The sequence below is a fragment of the Lycium ferocissimum genome, chromosome 2 (assembly GCF_029784015.1).
Source record: "Lycium ferocissimum isolate CSIRO_LF1 chromosome 2, AGI_CSIRO_Lferr_CH_V1, whole genome shotgun sequence".
In the NCBI taxonomy this organism is placed as follows: domain Eukaryota; kingdom Viridiplantae; phylum Streptophyta; class Magnoliopsida; order Solanales; family Solanaceae; genus Lycium; species Lycium ferocissimum.
The window spans coordinates 7,710,893-7,729,313 of record NC_081343.1 but is presented as its reverse complement, the minus strand read 5'-3'; the positions used below and the strand labels follow the sequence as shown (position 1 = coordinate 7,729,313).

Below are 18,421 nucleotides of genomic sequence, written 5' to 3'. Positions count from 1 at the left end.
GGAATTCAATTATATTACTCCCTTAGTTTCATTTTGCTTGGCTCATGTTGACTTGACACTCACCTTAAGCAAGTATTTACTAGGGATATATTTTTATAAGCTAACCATATTAATTATGTTTTGGAAATCTCAATTTGACTACTAGTACTTTATGTATCTATTTAATAATAAGGGTATCATTGGAAGAAAATAATTAATTTTTTTTGGTTTGCTAAAATGAACAAGTAAAAAAAAATTGGTATAAGATCCAAGTAAAATAAAAAGAAGGGAGGACGGTCGTTGGAAAAGTATAATCAAATCTTAGGTGTTGAACTTTTATATTTCCTTATTAGAATTTCTAGCGCCAGACTCAATCCTTGCAATTGGGTCACTACTGCCTAGGCCTAGTATTTTATACTTAGAGCATTCGGGCAATTTGCAAGATTGTCCTTCGCTGGGGTGGTCATTAATTTTTGCCCCTTAAATTGGTGGTCTTTAATTTTTGTTCTCTGCTTTTGCAAATTCTACCTTTAAGGCAGAATTTCGCAAGGCACTGCCCATGCAAATTCTGCCTTGAGGCTCAAATTCTGCCTTATATGGACAGAATTTGCAAAGACAGAGGACAATAGTTAAAGACCACCAATTTGAGGGCCAAAACTTAAAGACCACCAATTTGAAGGACTAAAATTAAACACCACCCCAAATGAAGGACAATCCGCGCAAAAAAGAAGTGTTTGGATGGACTTATAGCTTATGACTTATAAGCATGAATCAATAAGTTAAGAATCCTAATCTATAACTTTTGGCTTATTTTTATTATTTTAATTTAAAAATAAGTGATTAAAAATACTTTTTTATCTTACCTAAACCCTACCTAAAAGTTGTATTTGCTAAAAAGCGCCGAAAATAAATCAATCAAAACAGAATCTTAATTGTTCCTAAATAATATAAGACCGATCATCTAGAAGAAAACCAATAAGCCAAACAAATTAGTTCAATATTATAATGAAAGGAACATGCCAGCTCGTCTTGACTTTGTTTATTTATTTATTTTATTATCATTAAAATTATTATCACTACCGTTATTATTGTCATTATGATCTTTAGCAAGTTGGGATCAATTACAGGAATCTTTATTAGAAGAAAACCTATAAGCCAAACAAATTTGTTCTTTCGTTCAATATTATAATGAAAGGAACATTCCAGCTCGGATTAATGTTTTTTATTTATCTATTTATTTTACTATCAATTATTATTATTACTATTATTATTATAGTCACTAATAAAATAATACAAATCTTTATTATTTTTGTAACTTCAACAACTGGTTAATTTATGATAAATTTTTACCATATATTATAATTAAGTATGCACAATACCTATCAATTAATTATTGTTTCACCTTTAAAAATCATAATAATCCATAGTTGCAGCTAGCCATATCTCGAGACAGAAGAAGTACAACAACAACATACCCAGTAAATTCCCACAATGTGGGGTCTGGTCGAGACAAAAGAAGTGAAATTTCTAAAATTTTCTAGCCTAACTTAAAAATTAAACAATAGCCATCTACAATATTCTACAATTTTTTAGCAACACCTCTACATAAACACAATCTGCAAGCGATCTATTTGGGTTTTAATTCACATTTTCGCACTATAGGGTGAGTTATTTTGTTTGTTTCAATCACCTTCTCCTAGTAGAAAATTATTAGACTACGCAAATTTGAATAGTGGATGCATAAGATAAAAAATAAAAAAAAATAAAAAAAAATTGTAGAGACCTCCTTGAAATATTTTCCTTATAGTTTGCTATATTACGCTTATCTTTCTTTTTTTGATTTTTTGTAATAATTGCTTTAAACTATTTATTATTAATGCAAATTAATTACAACTTAATCAATTTACCCCCTTAAATATTACTCTTTAAATTAATCAATTATATCAATGTGTTTTCTAAGGAAATGTCGAACTTTCTTGATTCTTTGCAAATTGGGTCTTCTCAATCCCCTATGCTCCCATATTTCGATTAGAATTGAGTAAAAAAAAAAAAAACGATAAAATTGAATCCAGCGGGAGAAGGGAAGAAATTTTTCATGTTGGCAAAGCCATATTTTGCATGAAAAGTGGGTTATACAGTCAAATCTCTCAATAACACTATCGCTGGGTTTAAATGTTTTTGCTATTATATTATACACCTATAACATCATTGATATTTCTAAATAATAATATTTCGCTGTTATAGATAAAAAAGATGCATAAAATCTAAATTTTCATTCTAATATCCTAAACTTAATCATGTTGTGATCGCTTTGGGTTGTGGGGCTTACTTCCTAGCCCCAGTGGGAGTAGTGACTAGCGTTATAGGTCGTTGGGCGGCCGGAAGGTTGCCACGAGTAAGTCAGTTGAAATAATCAGGGCGTCATGCGGAAGCTAATAATTGCAAACTTTTTAGGCGATAATCAGACTACAAAGAATATATACTAAAAAGTGTAATATTATAATATGATTTGATCAAGTGACCTACATGTAAACTAATATAAAAAGAATATATTAAAACTATGAGAGAGTAAATATGGACGGTTTATACTTTCCTTTTGGAAAAAATAAAATCAATTATGGTAAACTCTTTGTCTTTCCTTCAAGAAAAAGTAAAATTCAAATATGGTAAGAAAAGCAGGACAAAACCCTAACAAATCACACTTTGTATAACGAAAAAAAAGTCTTTTAACGATAGAAATATATAATCATATAATATTTTTTGTCATAAATAGTGTTTTAAATTATCAAAATATTTGGTCAAAATCTCTAAGCTTAAATCTCTAAACCTATTATTGGTAAGCTTAGAGATTTTGTTTCTATAAAGATGATTAACCATTATATTACCAAAAAAAGAAGATACAATTGTTATAGAGGGTAATTTTAAAAAGACCATACTTTTATAACAATAATTGTTGTTATACGAAAAAATTATTATAGAGAGATAAAATATAACATAAAAAATTAATTCAAAAAAGAATTAAACTGTTATAGAGAGGTGCTATTATTATATCCGTTATAGAGATGTTCTCAGTGTGGCATATATGTGTCAGTATTATTATATGGGACGAATCCATTTTCTAATGCCGAATGTGTGTCCAAAGAGCTAATTTAAGCTTCTTTTTTTTTTTTTTTTTTTTGCGCGGATTGTCCTTCCTCTGGGTTGGTCTTAATTTTTACCCCTCAAATTGATGATCTTTAATTTTTGCCCTTCGCCTAATATCTCAAGGTTCTGGGTTCGAACCCCAGCTCAGTAAAGAAAAAGAAAAAAATCGCAAAGTAGAGATTTGAATTCGCAAGGCAAAGTTAAGGCATAAGTGTGTAACTATCTTGTACCCATGTTGGTTCGTACAACTATCTAATTGAGGGCTTTGTTAAGCAGCTGTTTAAGTATAGTGTAAAGATCCCAAAATTAAACCTTTTTTGCGCGGATTGCCCTTCATTTGGGTTGGTCTTTAATTTTTACCCTTCAAATTGGTGGTCTTCAAGTTTTACCCCTCGCTTGGGTTCGAACCCCAGCTCAGTAAAAAAAAAAAAAAAAACTCGCAATGCAGAATTTTGCAAATCTACCCAGCGGGCCGCACAGGCAGAAATTTTGCTTGTGCCATGTAAATTCTGCCTGAAGGGCAGAATTTAAAGACCACAATTTTGAGGGGTAAAAATTAAAGACCACTCCTAGCGAAGGGCAATCCTGCAAATTGCCCAAAATTAAATGTACTCATGTTGGTTCGTATGCACATTAGTATAATATAGCCTATGCACATTAGTATAATATAGCCTAACTACCTTGCATATCAAGATAGTTATCTTCAATGCAGAGGATTACAATGGGATTAGGGCAGATGATTACAAACTAACACTTATACTAATGGGGCAGTGTTTGCATGCTTGATGGGGCAAAGTTTCTTGCAAACTATGCCTTATCAGGTAGAGTTTGTTAAGGCATAGTTTGCCTGCAAAACTTTGCCCCATCAGGCATAATTTACCTGCAAACTCTACCTTAAGGCAGAGTTTTGCAATCAAACTATGCCCGATAGGGCAGGGTTTGTAGGCAACCTCTGCCTAGCGATTTTTTTTTAATTTTCGCCTAAGCAGGGATTCCAACCCGGAACTCTAAGATTTTAGGCGAAGGGCAAAAGTTAAATACTTTCATTTTGATGGGCAAAAATTAAAGAACACCCCAAAATAAGGGCATTACTGCGAATTGCCCCAGTTTAAGAACGAAGAATTTGAAGAAGCGAGACCAAGAAGGAATTGAATGTGCACTATTGCTACATCAGCATATGGGCACAAAGTATATCTAAACGATCAATTATATGATATCAATGTAAGGCAAACTGGGATCCTTGCAACTGCTTTCCACTTCGGTTGCAAACTTCAATCCTTAAGTTTTTAATTCTAAAGATTTTTTTTTTTTTAAAAACATGTCAAATGTGTAAATATATCCCTCAATTTTCTGATTTAGAGCTAATATATTCCTCATTAAAAAATGATGCATCTATATTCCTGCTGTGACACAAATAGTGTAAATATACCCTTTTCGCTGACGAATTTTTTTTTTTTTAAAATCATTTAACTTGTCTTTTAATATCACATGACTTTAAAAAATAACCCATTTTAATTTAGTAGACTTATTTTTTTAAATCAATGTGACAATTTGTTTTCTAGTGGGTTATCCGGTTTGTTAAAAAAATATCGCCGTGGCTTACAAAAATAAATCTACTCATTTTTTTAAATGAACCAGACCTGACCTGCTAAAAAATATATCCGGAGGATAGCTGTTACCTTTTCCCTTTTTTTAAAAAAAAAAAAAAAAACTTCATATAACTAAATAATTAAAAGAGTGCTATATTAGAAGGAGTAAATAAGTCAACTTGTAACTAATTTGCGTTAATAATAAATAATTTAAGATAATTGTTACAAAAAATCAAAATAATGGAGGTGAGTGTAATATTCCAAACCTCGAGGGAGGTTAGTGCTCTAAAGGCAAACCTGAAGGGATTGCATAAGTTAAAATTGCGGATATATATATATATATATATTTTTTTTTTTTTACAATATATAAACTTATGAGTTAAAATTTTAAATTTTAGAAAAATTGAAGTCAGAAACTTGGAATTATAATTCTACCTGGACTTCTAGGTGAATTTGAGATTTAAAATCAAAATCTCAATTTGAAGTTAAAATTTTATTAAGATATAATAAACAAACATACATTTTAAAACAAAACTTTCAAATTTAAAGTCCAAATAGCACGCCCGAAAGGAAAAAAAAAAAATCACCTTCTCCTAGCAGCATACCTAAGGTAACAAACAACGGCGACGGTAACGACACCAGCAGCCGTTAAGACCACAACAGTGAGAGGCAAACGCCGCCGTGAAGCCTCCAATTCTGTTTCGGTTTCATAATCCTCTATTATCTTCCTGTCCAGCTCGCTCACCTTATTCTCCATTATAGCTTTCTTATTCCCTATTTCTGAAATTTCATTGCTCTTCTTGCTTAGGGTATCTTTCATAGTTGTATGTGGGAATTAGAAGGAAAAAAACAAATATAACTCTTTTACCAATACAAAGATTAGTTTGTATTTTCCTTCGCTATTTTCTCTCAGCTTGCCTTCGTTGAATATTGGAGGTCAACTCAGACCTCCCATTCGAGATATAGGAAAAATTAGAGATTCTTATCTTAATTATTAGATGGTGATATAATTGGAGTAAAGGAACTCCTATTTATAGAGAAAAAAACCTTATTCTAAAATATACCTAACTATACAAGGAACATTGGACATCCACAATGATTACTATTATTCATAACATGTCTTTCTGCTTTCAGTTGGAACGTCGCTATATTTGACAACGCGCCAAAAATAAAATTATGCAAAGAAAGATACAAAGAACTTCCCAAAGGTGTAGCACTATTAATGTGCGTGTTATAGCATACGATTTTTATTTCAAAAATATGTTTTCTTTGATAAAATTACTTTTTAGTGTTTGATTGTTTAAATCAATGAAAATGCACTCTGAAGAAAAATATGTTGCACCATTTATGACACGCTCCGAAACTGGGATTGAGACGTGATTGGCATTCAACATTTATTACCAATTGAGTGAACCCTGTCCTAATTGTTTGATAGTCATCACTGAATTTCCATACAAGCAGGAATGTTAATTGAAAATCACTTTTGTTATATTATCTAAAGTTATGTAACTATCTCATAAACTGAATGGTAAGTGTTAACGTAAAAACATCTGTTGAACAATACCTATTGATAGATTATGAGCCTCTAAAGACTGAAAGTTGAATATATAGTTCAACGGGCATTATCTAGAAATCTAATAAAAATGTCTGAAAGCAGAATGAGATCGAACCCATTATTGCTGGAAAGAAGCAACGAAGCACACTACTAGGCCTACTGAGTTTGAATCTAGCCACGGGTTTCGTCACATATAGTATCAATAGCTGTTACGTGAAGGAGGCAGGCCCAAACGGGTTAAGTATCAATTGTAGAGGAACAAGACCTTTCTGAGCTAAATAAGTATAATGAAGAGCAATAAAATAATGCAGGCAATTCACATATTTAATAGGGTTCTGAGAGTTGAAACTAAATATGATATCTGAGTTATAATTTGATACCCTCTCTCTTTTTTCTTTTTCTTTTTTTAATCTAAACGCTATATGTTAAAAAAAAATTCAAGAATATTGGCCCTAACTACATGCGTGCAACTGGGGTCATGGATGAGAAGTGCCTGAAGCAGACAATATCACCTATTAATGTGGGGTACCTAACTCTAGCCTCTAGCATAACTCATATTTTGTGAAGGTATATATCTGCCAGCGTGCGGTAACTAACCTTGGCCATTGTGTCAATCATACCTAATATTGAAATACCAAATATTGAAATTTTCAGTTTCGCTTCAATAATCAGTATATACCAAATTATGCACACCCTAGCTTGAGCAGTTTGGAGGTTGAGCTGCCCACGATTTTCCTCCCCCTGCAATCAAGAGGAGACACATTGTGTATTCATCTCTAGTGTGCAAGTATTGAGTTCTTGATGTCATTAAAGATAGCTTCTTGCACCTCTCTTGATGTTTAGATGATTGTATATTTGCTTCGTCTAGTAAGTAATGTGTGACCATAGTTTCGTATTGTTGAGAACTCCAGCATTATTAGAGAGATGAGGAAGTGAACTCAAAGTTGTAGTACAAGCCAAACACAAATGACCACGAAGCATCATAACCTAGTTTGTACAACTGTTACTTCGTAAGTGTAAATATAATGTCGGATACTTTTCGCCTCGAAGCTGTATTTCTGATTAAAGATGAAAATAGCAAAGTAGAACACTTAATTGTTACTCAAAAAGGTCGAAATACAAGGGACAAAACAAGTTCATGGGAGATGAATTACTTCATTGTGTTCCCTTTGCAGATTGTGACCAAGGGAATCTTTTTGGGCGGGGGGTGGAGGGGGTTTCTTCCTCTTGTAACAATTGAAAACTACCATCAAACTATACCCTTCAAAAAAAATTCTAGGAAGATCTCATACTTTTCGATCCACCATAACACATATCATATTCACACACATACATGATACAAGAGCATTCACAGGGACAAGGGATCTTTTACAAGAGTAAGTTCTATGTGCAAAGAAGAATGTAAAGAATTGTATGGATGAACCGCAATCTTTAATTAGTTGCATCGACCCCCACTATACAAAATGAGGATCCTAGTAATTTTCATCTGGACTTTACAGCATGACAGAACAGTCAACTAATAGATACAGATTGTATGTGCAATTGAGCAACTAAAAGACAAAAGCATTTCTCCATGTTCCTCCTTTTTTCCAATAAAGAACTGGTGACGGGAAATTCTAAAGGCGAAAAGAACTTTTGCAAAATGCAGCAGGAGCTAAACCTGTTTCTGAGATAGGAGGACAAGCAGCCCTTGAGGGCCTAGTAAAATCTCATTAAGGAAACTGACTAATCCAAACCAAACGACAGGTGTCACGTCAACTCCAGCTAGCGGAGGAATCACTTTTCGTGTTGCGAAAAGAAAGGGCTCTGTGGGTGCATAAGCTATGACATAAGGGAACTTTCCAACTGGAAGCTTAGGATACCAGGACATTACTATTCTCAAAATGAACAGAAACGCAAATGCAGACAGGAAGGGGCTGAGAAAGCTGATTGCCAGTTTTGCCGTGGCGGGGTCTAAATCTAACAACACCAGTCTTTGCATCAGTGGCGATGAAGCGTGTGACGTATCAATTGCACTGCTTGTGAAGGCTTTAACAACCTCTTCCGAACTGAGAGGACTAGTTGGAATGTTTCCATTTGACTGAACCACTTCCATAGAGCTATCCAGATAAGAACATGCTCTGAATTTTGTATCTCTCATCCTTTGGAGATTTCTTCTTCTCATGGGTATTAGGAAGTTTCCCTGCAAGAGATGAAGGTCAGAAGTTCACCAACTTAAAAATAATGGCAATAACAGAAACAATATAAGACCTAAGATAATTGGCAATGTTCTGAATAGAAATATATCACTCTTTTCTTCTTATTCTATTTGAGAGCAATAATGCCTACAACAGAAATTACATGTGATCAAGTCTTGCCTCACTTTAGACTAAAACCTGTCTCCCAGGTGGGAAATTCTTCACAAATGAAATATTCTGCCAAAATGACACTTGCTGATGATCTTCTAGAAATAATACTGTTTCATAATTCCATGATAGAGCTATCAATTTGGAAGAAATTGAAGTTTACAAATAGCAGCCAAGGTGAAAGGACAGGAATTCTGAACATTAACATGCAAATATACATGCAGAAAGTTAATTCAATTTAGATATTAACCTGTCTTCCAGGTGGGAAGTTCTTACTACGTAAGTTAGACTACTGGGGTGCAACAATGTCAAATTCTGCTAAAGAGACAGTTGCAAACGATTTTCTAGCTATGATACTGTCTCATAATTACATGTCAGAGCTTTCAATTTGCAGAAAAACTAAACTTTACAAACAGAAGCCAACAGAAAAGTAGAGATGGCAACGCTGCAGGTGCAGGGCGGGTTTCGTCTCAACCCGCAAAATTTCACCCCGCCCCCCATAGCATATTTACCAGCATCCACCCGCCCCACATCCACCCCCACCCCCCCTGCCCCACATAGCTAAATTTTCCTTTCATTTCTGCGAAAATTACATTCAAGTTTCAAAATATAATGAGTTTGCCTCCGCTAAAATTTTCTTTTGAGTTTGAAAAGATGCATTTTATATGGGATAAAACTGTTAACGAAAAAAAGCTAGTGCATAAGATACATGTAGTAGTTGCTTTACTGTCTGTATATTACATATAAATTCTGTTAAAAATCAAACTTTTGATTGCTTAAAATTGCTGTCATCTCACTGTATTAGGAGCTTCCAAAATTTTGATATTAAAATTTGAACCACGTGATTATATGCCATTAGCTGTACCTTTGAGAGCATTAAGCCAATATCCTTTTCTCACACCATAAATTAACATCACAAATTTAAGCACATAAATAACTGTAGCTATATGATATATGAATTCTACAAAAGATATTTTCACAAATAAATGTATTATATTACTAATACATTGTGCTATTTGTGAGGGCAGAAAGTAGTTGAAATTTTGAATAACACAACTCTAAAGCTAAGTATTAGAGAATAAGTAATAAAAAGTTTCACTCATGAGAAGATTAAGAGATAGAGGGCCGAGAGAGGAAGAACGAAGTTTGAAGAAAAATACCGATAGCCTGAAGTTATATTTTAAGCTCTAAACCCGCACCCGCACAAGATTAAACCTTTTTTATTTTAACCCGCCCTGCCCCGCACAGCCCCGTTGCCTTCCCTACAGAAAAGGACAAGAATTCTGAACAATAACATGCAGGATTAACTAAACGAATAGACAGGAAATTCAAGTTGGATATAATTACAAGAAGTTTGTTATGTTCTAACTCTGAGCCAAAAACAATGTTTTCCACAGAAAAATTCCCTCTCTCTAGTTGCAAGCATACTGCCATCAGTTGCTCAACCGAGTGATACAACAAGAAATTTGAAGTTATGTATGGAGTCTCCAAATAAATAATTTGTATTCACAGAGTTTCTAGAGTAACCATGAGACAGCTTCTGAAGCATTGCATTTGTGGTAGCTGAATATTACCAGGAAAAAGATTGATACAACTAAAATTAAAACTTGAATCTGTGCAGCAAAGAATAAGATGTGCATAGAGACAAGTCAAAATGCTTAAACTAAATTGACACTGAAAGAGATGTACTAAATCAACAGCCCAAATCAAAATGCATAAAGTTAATGACACTGGAAAAGATGTAACTAAGACAACCAGGTTGGATAAAGTGAGTATGTATCGCATTTCAGTAATCAACCAACACCGGTACTTGATAGAGCAATCCAGTTTTCAGGCCATTGCCACACTTAATTACTATTTATTCACATAGAGTCATAGACTAGTATTTTAAACCTCTATCGCCAACATAGTTTTGTTTTCCTAAAAGTCCTGGCAATGGTAATATGTTGCAATTCCACACATCACATGCTTGAAATCAATCTAATCTCTCAAAAGTTCAACCGACTAGGTGACTGTATGGCTATAATGAAATAAATTGTTTTCTGATATGCCTTTTAACTACAAATTATGAATTCAAATCATGAGAAGAAATGGAATGAAATAGTCATCATTTCTTATGGTAAACGGATAAAGCATACCTACTGAAGGCACTAAAACGAAATGCACAAGGTGGAGGACAGAGGGCTGATAACCTGATTTGCAAAATATAAACTTATGGGTCAAGACTTGGAATTGAAATTTTACCTTTTAGGTGAACTTGTGATTTGAAATCAAAATTCCATATTGAAGTTGAAGTTTTGTTCAAATGTCATAAACAAACAGAAATTTCAAATTAAAACTTCAACTTTGAAGCCCAAATTGCATGGCCAAAACGGGCCATAAATAGCCGATAAAGCCTAAGGACCTCAAATCTATCATAAGATCTTCTAATATAGACTATGGAATGTCAAACTTACAACTACTATATGCAGAAACAAATCACAACATTATTTTTATCAAAAAAGAATAAGTTTACCACTACCGTGCTCTATTCCATTTTAGATTAAAATTAAAAGATTCTCAGCTATGTTGTTAAAATGTTTATATTTCGACAAGTAGATCACGAGATATCTTCAATGCCTTGCTGGAAGAAATTGGCTTTCTGCTTCTCAGTTTATACTGGCACTGAAAAAGATTCACTTGGATTGGAGCAAAATTTCCTTTGGATAGTTTTCTGTAACGAAAATGGTTTTTGGATTAATACATGTAATTTCAGTCGGAAACAGCCTCTCTATGACTCTAGCTTCGCAAAGGTAGTGGTAAGATCAGCTTACACACTACCCTCCCCAAACCCCACTTGTGGGCAGGGTCAACCCCTAGGCCACTGAGGCCCCAAAATATATGAGGCCCCGTATATTATATGCATTTGAGATTTTATTGTAAATATTCAATAGAAATTTAAATGAATATTTATTATTAATGACAAGTACCCATTTTAGATCAACTATTTATTGTCAACTTTGTCAATAATCATTATTCATCAGCATTGTAAAAGCTTACTCGCATTTCAGTTTTACACCAAATTAATGAACATGCGAACATGTCTTTACATTCTATAATTTATTAGAATCAAATTTGACTTTAATTGATGACTTAACTATGGTAAATTACTATAGTTTGGTATAAACATCAGGAAGTCCCTTAAAACTATTTCATGTTTCATTACTCATAGTCACTTCTCAAAATTTATTAGATTTTAACTTTAAAACGGATCCTGTACCTGCTTTGAGCTAATTAGCTCCATATTGATGTTTTAGACACAATTTAGAATGACAAGTTCCAGAATAAATTGTATAATTAGAAAATAATACTCTACTCAAAATATTCTAAGAAGTTGATTATAACTAATTAATAATTATAATCTTAGCATCTATAAGGCAAAAAAAAAAAAAAAAAAAAATCAAATATATAACTTTAAGGCCTCAAACTAAGATTTCGCTTTAGGCCTCCTAATCCATTGAGACGCCTGGGATTGCACTGGGTTTTTGTTGAAATGTAATTTCAGTATAGAATTTTGCCTCTGCCAAGCATGAGTTGCTATACTTGCCTAATTGCTGAACTTTGTGAATAGATTAACTGCTAGATGGCACATGCACGCAATACAGCTATGCCCAAAAAAACACACAGAGTGGAAGAGCTAGTGAACTTACATAGATGCATGGAGCCCCATTGCTATGTGAGTGTAACAAAGCGGTTGGGTATCCTAAAAGCAGAGGAAGAAAGAGTATCAAGAAAATAACGAGAGTAAGTAGAGGTAATCTCTAAAAGAAAAGAAGAAATTACGTTTCAACAAAATTAACAGACATGGGAGTATAAGAAAGTGGAATTACCATTGGATTGAGGTGGGGTGGGAATAAGGGTAGATATAGCCATGTTTCTCTCTCAGACAGAAAGCTGGAAAATGAGCACGTTATCTACAACAAACCAGAGGATGGTCGGGACATGAGATGTTATAAGAGAGTAAAATGCTTAACATGGTCCCCTCAATCTTGTATACTGTCAACTTGGTCCCTGTGGTTTTGAAAACTTCAATTTATCTTTAACTTTTTGCGTTTCATGTTAATTTTGCCCTCAATCTTGCTTTCTTGTCCTTTTTTTTTTTTTAGGGGATAGGGGAAGGAAATTACAAAATGAGGATTTAAACCGTCACTAACAAAGTGAAAGTTCAGGTAGCCAACCAACTGAGCTACGAAGATCCCTACTCTTGCTTTCTGGTTCACTCACATAGTCGATGTGTTTTCTTCGTCTAATATGTATAATGAGAGCTCTCTATAATAACATCACTTTATTATAAAAGCCAAGTCCTTGTGTCGAGGGTCTACCGAATGTTTGACTAGCCTTACGGGGGCATATAAGCACCTCGGGGGAGCTCCCTTTTCATAGCTATTGCCCTCCTTCATACTATCTCTTAAGTTATCCAATACCATTCTCTTGTCATACTCTTTTTCTTCATACACGTCCATTTTCTGGCGTCGTATTATTCAAAGTCTGTGCAAACTTTTCACACTACCTTAAATATTATCCGGACTTTTATCCACTTATTGTCGGTTTTCCTGACCTTACTAACTCACTTCAGTGAGGGGGGCCTCATTGGTAGCCCAGGCGTCTATACCAAACACACTACCGTATCAACTGTTCTTATCTCACTCTCGCGTTTCTCTCACCCGCTTCCCCCCTTTAGGGGTATGCTTGTACCATTATTCATTCATGCCTGTCTCTTTTTCTGCACACGAGAAATCTTATGCTACCTCTGTGTCGTTCAAAACACACTACTCTTACATAGTCCTTTTCTCATTTCCAAAACTTATTCTGTTCGTTCACATGTTATCCGTATCATCCCAGTCATTTTCTAGCATTCATTCTGCCTTGTTCCTCATCTTTCTATAACTTGGCCTTTCACTGTCCCGTCACTTATAGCACTCGTGTCCCCCGTTACACACGTCTTAACCTATTACTATACCGTTGTCCCGCTTCCTTTTATTTCCTCTTTCCGTTAACTCCTTTTCTTCACCGACCTGATCCGGCCCGTTCTACGCGTCCTCTTAAGGTTTCTGGTCACCCTGCATACTCTAATTCCCCTTAGGTTACTCCAACTTCTCCTTTACTCCTTATGTCTAAATTTCATAAAATTTTCAAAATACTTCCCAGGGGGGTCACCCATCCTGAAATTTCCCTCACTCCAGCACGCTTAACTTTGAAACTTTGAGGAAATACGATGCTTTAGCGCCCGTATGATTGCATCCACCTCACCGCACGACCTTCAGCACATAATATTGAGTAAGTCGGGATCTTTAACATATTCCCGAAATGCCCTCACAACACATCTCACCGGCTGTCTTATCAATACGTTCCTATTTGTCACAATTCTTTTTCCTTCCTACCCTTATCTTAGTCATGTCACTTTATCCAAACCTGCCAATCCTTTCTAAATCATCGCCTAGTAGCATAAGTCCTTCCAAATTTCTTACTACCATATTTCCACCGACGTTTTATTTCCTATGTCACTACTCATTCCACAGCTAACTTATTCCTAGAGGGCAGCCGTACTTTACAGCTTAGTTAACTTTCATCGCTACTATTAACATGACTTTTTCGAAATACCTTCCAAACTTATATCTCATTCTCGTATTATTTCCGAAAAAAAATTTCGGTAGTTTCCTCTGTATTTCTTACTATCCCAAAACTGCACGCGCGTGAGATACCAACAAAGGCCTGCGGGGCCATCATCATATATACATATCATGTCATATCATATCGTATCATAGCCACACGGGCTCTCAATATTCATAAAAGGCTGAAAATATTAGACTTACCTCATATGCTCATCACGACTACACGTGTTACACTTTCTCGCTTACTTTCCTTTTCAATGTTCAACTTCACATTTCAATCGCACGTCAATACCATACTTGACATATAACTTTCATACCTTTACTTACCTGCGTGCTTGGTAACTTTCAATACCGCTAGTCGCTTCCGTCTGTCAACGCCATTTTTCTGTCGAAATCAAAGGTTAGTATCCAGAATCTTATTTCCTATGACTTGGCTCTATAGCACGATCTAAGAGGCGAAAGAAGAGTAACCATCCTAGATGCCCCGTAGCCTCCTGTTTATAAATGTGGCCGGCTTCACACCATAAACAGGACTCTACCGGACACGACTTTGCAGACAACCCCCTAGGACGAACTGCTCTGATACCAATTTGTCACACCCTTAATCCGATAGGGTGTGATGGGCACCCGACCCTTACTTAGGGCCGAGCGAACCCTCTGATTATCATAATATTCGTAGGCATAATGGGCCCTTAACAGATCATAAATGCACAATGCAAATTTTCGAAAAACGAACATACTTTACATCTTTTCCAAATCAAACAAAACTTGCAACCGTACAAAATCTGTAATATCATGTAAGACACACTGCAACGGCTTATGGAGCCGCTTACGGACGACATACTATACACATGACACCGTCTCGCAAAAGTCTCTAACATAATCAGATACCATAACACATATATATACATATTGACTCGGCTGCACTCCGGAGAAAGTGGAGCTCGCCAATCCCGCTGGAACATCTTCTGCTAATACCTTCCGCTCACCTAGGAGTACCTGTGCGGCATGAAACGCAGCCCCCGAAGAAAGGGGGTCAGTACGGAATATGTACTGAGTATGTAAATCACGGAATACAGGAAACGAGATCATAACCAAAATGAGGAGTACAGAAAATGTACATAATAGTCAGAATACCGAAGTACATGCCTCTATAATACAAATAGTGCATAAGGGGTACAGAAGACAGGTATAATAATCAGAATGCTCAAAACACTTAGCTTTCTTTTGAAAAACATTTCTGTCTCATGTATATATAAAACAGAGCATATCATAGTAGCTGACATTAACCGATGTGGGATTCGCCTAAACCAATGTGGGATTCGCCTAAACCAGTGCGGAATTTTGCCTCGCCACTGGGTTTGCCCCACCACCGGTTCTGAAACCAACTAATCATATTCCAGAATGTATATATATATAACTTATAACGTGTCCCGGCCCTCCAGTGAGGGACTCGGTAAACAGAATCCTTACATTATTATATCATCACATTAAACAGAACCATTAGATTATCAGATTATCACAGAATCACCGTATTATCGTATCATCAGATTATCATGTCATCAGAACAGACTTATTATATTATCAGATCGTCACATTATCAAGTCAACATGTCATCAGATCATCAGATTATCATATCATACCCTATGCGGTCCGTAATGGACCCGGTGGACGGAACGTGGTCGCCCCTCCTGCCTTGGGCGCCACAACTCATCATACTTCGGAAGTTTTCAGATCTCCCGCATCTCCACACATCATATCATATAATCACGGTACCCCGAAAAGGGGCTCGGCGTACGACACATCATAACACCATAATAATAGTCGCTCATTATACTTCGGAAGCTCATCATACTTCGCATTGTGCGCACGATAGTAACCGGCCCGGGACTCGGCGAAGGGAATAACAAAAAAATGTGCACGAGCAGAATCGTGGGATCTATATGCCATTCACAACATTCATACAGATTCCATTCATAACACACTTTCTACTTTCAAATTTATAACTATATCAACAATTCCATACGTCTTCAACGATATTTCCATAAATTCAAGAAACTATATTAACATCATATTAATTCTCCAAAACATCCCGCAACACTACAACTTCAACATAAGTCATCAAACATTCATTCTCACTATAAAATTCTCAACAACAATAGCCAAGGACACTAAATCAACTTAATTCATTCTTCCTACACCAACCACCCATACTCACGGCTACACCCCCAACATGCAAGGTTTCATGAGTTTCATCTATTTCAACACATTGCAACACCCAACATGCTAAATAAATTAGTTCTTCATTTCTATACCATGCTACCTATACACGGCTACACAATATACTCCATAATTTTATGAACTTCATTCATTTTTACATATCACAACATGCATAAACACCTATAAAACATGTAAAGAAGCTCAAAGCTCACCTTCTTCCATCCACCTTTGCCTTCTCCATTCTCGGCTAGGATATGTTTGGTAAGGAGGAGTGTTTTTCTTGCTTTAACAATTATTCCACGTTAACGAGGACCTTCAACTTAGTAGAAAAGCTAGAAGGAAGAAATTTTTCATAACCAAAATGGAGGGCCATGTTCGGCCACTCCATAGCCGTGGCTCTCTCTTCTCTCTTTCTTCATTTTTCTTGAATTTTCTTGAAGTTAAATGATGGCTTGTGTCTTATCTTCATCATCCCATATATATATATATATATATATATATATATATATATATATATATATATATATATATATATATATATATTTATTTGGTCACATGGCCGGTCATGCCTCTTGTTTTTTTTTTTTCCACTTTTCTTCAATTTTCTAGATATTTCCTCAAGTCATAAAAGATGACTAAGTCTTGCATGGCCCTCTAATGTCCATATATATATACATAAGTCCCTTGCCACACATGGTGTACACATGCACCACTTCATGGCATGAAACAATTGGCCCACCATGGGTGGGACCTACTCCAACATGTCATGAACTAAAATTTTTAAATTCCAAGTTTACCCTTAATGCTCCATTCCAACTTAAAAATGAATATGCGACTCATGCATTTTTAACAAAGCCGGAAAAATATAACCTCGCCTTTAACTTTCCGCCACTAACTCGGAATATCCAAATATGCAAAATGCAAGGTATAACATATATATATATATATATAAGTTCCTAGCATGGACGAACACAACAATAGAAGATTGTACTAAAAGCAACAAAAGTTGTATCTTCGAAATTGTGGATTATTTTGGGGTTAAATTGGTTCCCCTTCTAACACGTATACTGCAACCATAGACACGTGTAGTGCTTTTTTCAACTTCTCAGGAAACTTCCATAGCAATCCAAACAAAAATTGACTCCAACACTGCTCCTCTCTTGATAATTGAGATTTCGTTCCTCTCAAGCTCTTTCACTTATTCATAGGTAAAAGTAATTTATTTATTATTATTTTTCTTTTCTAATATATATAAGCGTGACGAGAGGACTAACATAGCAATACAAATTTGTACCACAAGCGATATAAAGTGTACATTTTAACCAACTACTTTTTTATCCCACGTGGACATATGTCATAATACTGAATATTTATCTCTTCTCATGTATACACGTATGCACTTCAAATTTAATTCTTCGACACATTTATTTCCTCCGTGCACTTATACTTATTGACTTTTGACTTTTCAAGTTCTTTAAAAATTAATAAATGAAGTACTCCCTCCGTCCCATATTACTTAGCCACATTACTAAAATACTTTTTTATCCCACGTGGACATATATCATAGTACTGAATGTTTATTCTCTCCTCACGTATACACGTATGCACTTCAATTTTAATTCTCCAGCACATATTTATTTTCTCCGTGCTCTTTTACTTGTTCATAAATGAAGTAGTCAACATTACTAAAAATATATGTCCAAATTACTTGTTCATTTACAAAACCAAGATAAAATTAATTAAATCTTTCTCATCTTATCCTCCGTCCCATATGACTTGGCAACATTACTAAAAATATATGTCCAAATTACTTGTTCATTTACAAAATCAAGATAAAATTAATTAAATCTTTCCCATCTTACCCTTAGTAATAAATGCTCTTGAAAATAGTCAATTTTGATTAGAATGTATTTATTGAAGAGATAGGGGTAAGATAGT

At 35.0% G+C, this 18,421-nt stretch overlaps 1 protein-coding gene across 1 annotated transcript; it reads right to left on the bottom strand.

Moving 5' to 3' along the window:
- Positions 1 to 7,669: 7,669 nt before the first annotated feature.
- Positions 7,670 to 12,586, bottom strand: LOC132033463 (protein COFACTOR ASSEMBLY OF COMPLEX C SUBUNIT B CCB3, chloroplastic). The gene is made up of 3 exons (XM_059423446.1): positions 12,482 to 12,586; positions 12,302 to 12,354; positions 7,670 to 8,449 (listed from the first exon to the last, which is right to left on the bottom strand). Exons 1-3 carry the CDS (start codon positions 12,522 to 12,524, stop codon positions 7,922 to 7,924), a joined length of 624 nt encoding a protein of 207 aa, XP_059279429.1. The 5' UTR covers positions 12,525 to 12,586; the 3' UTR covers positions 7,670 to 7,921.
- Between the last annotated feature and the right edge of the window lie 5,835 nt (positions 12,587 to 18,421).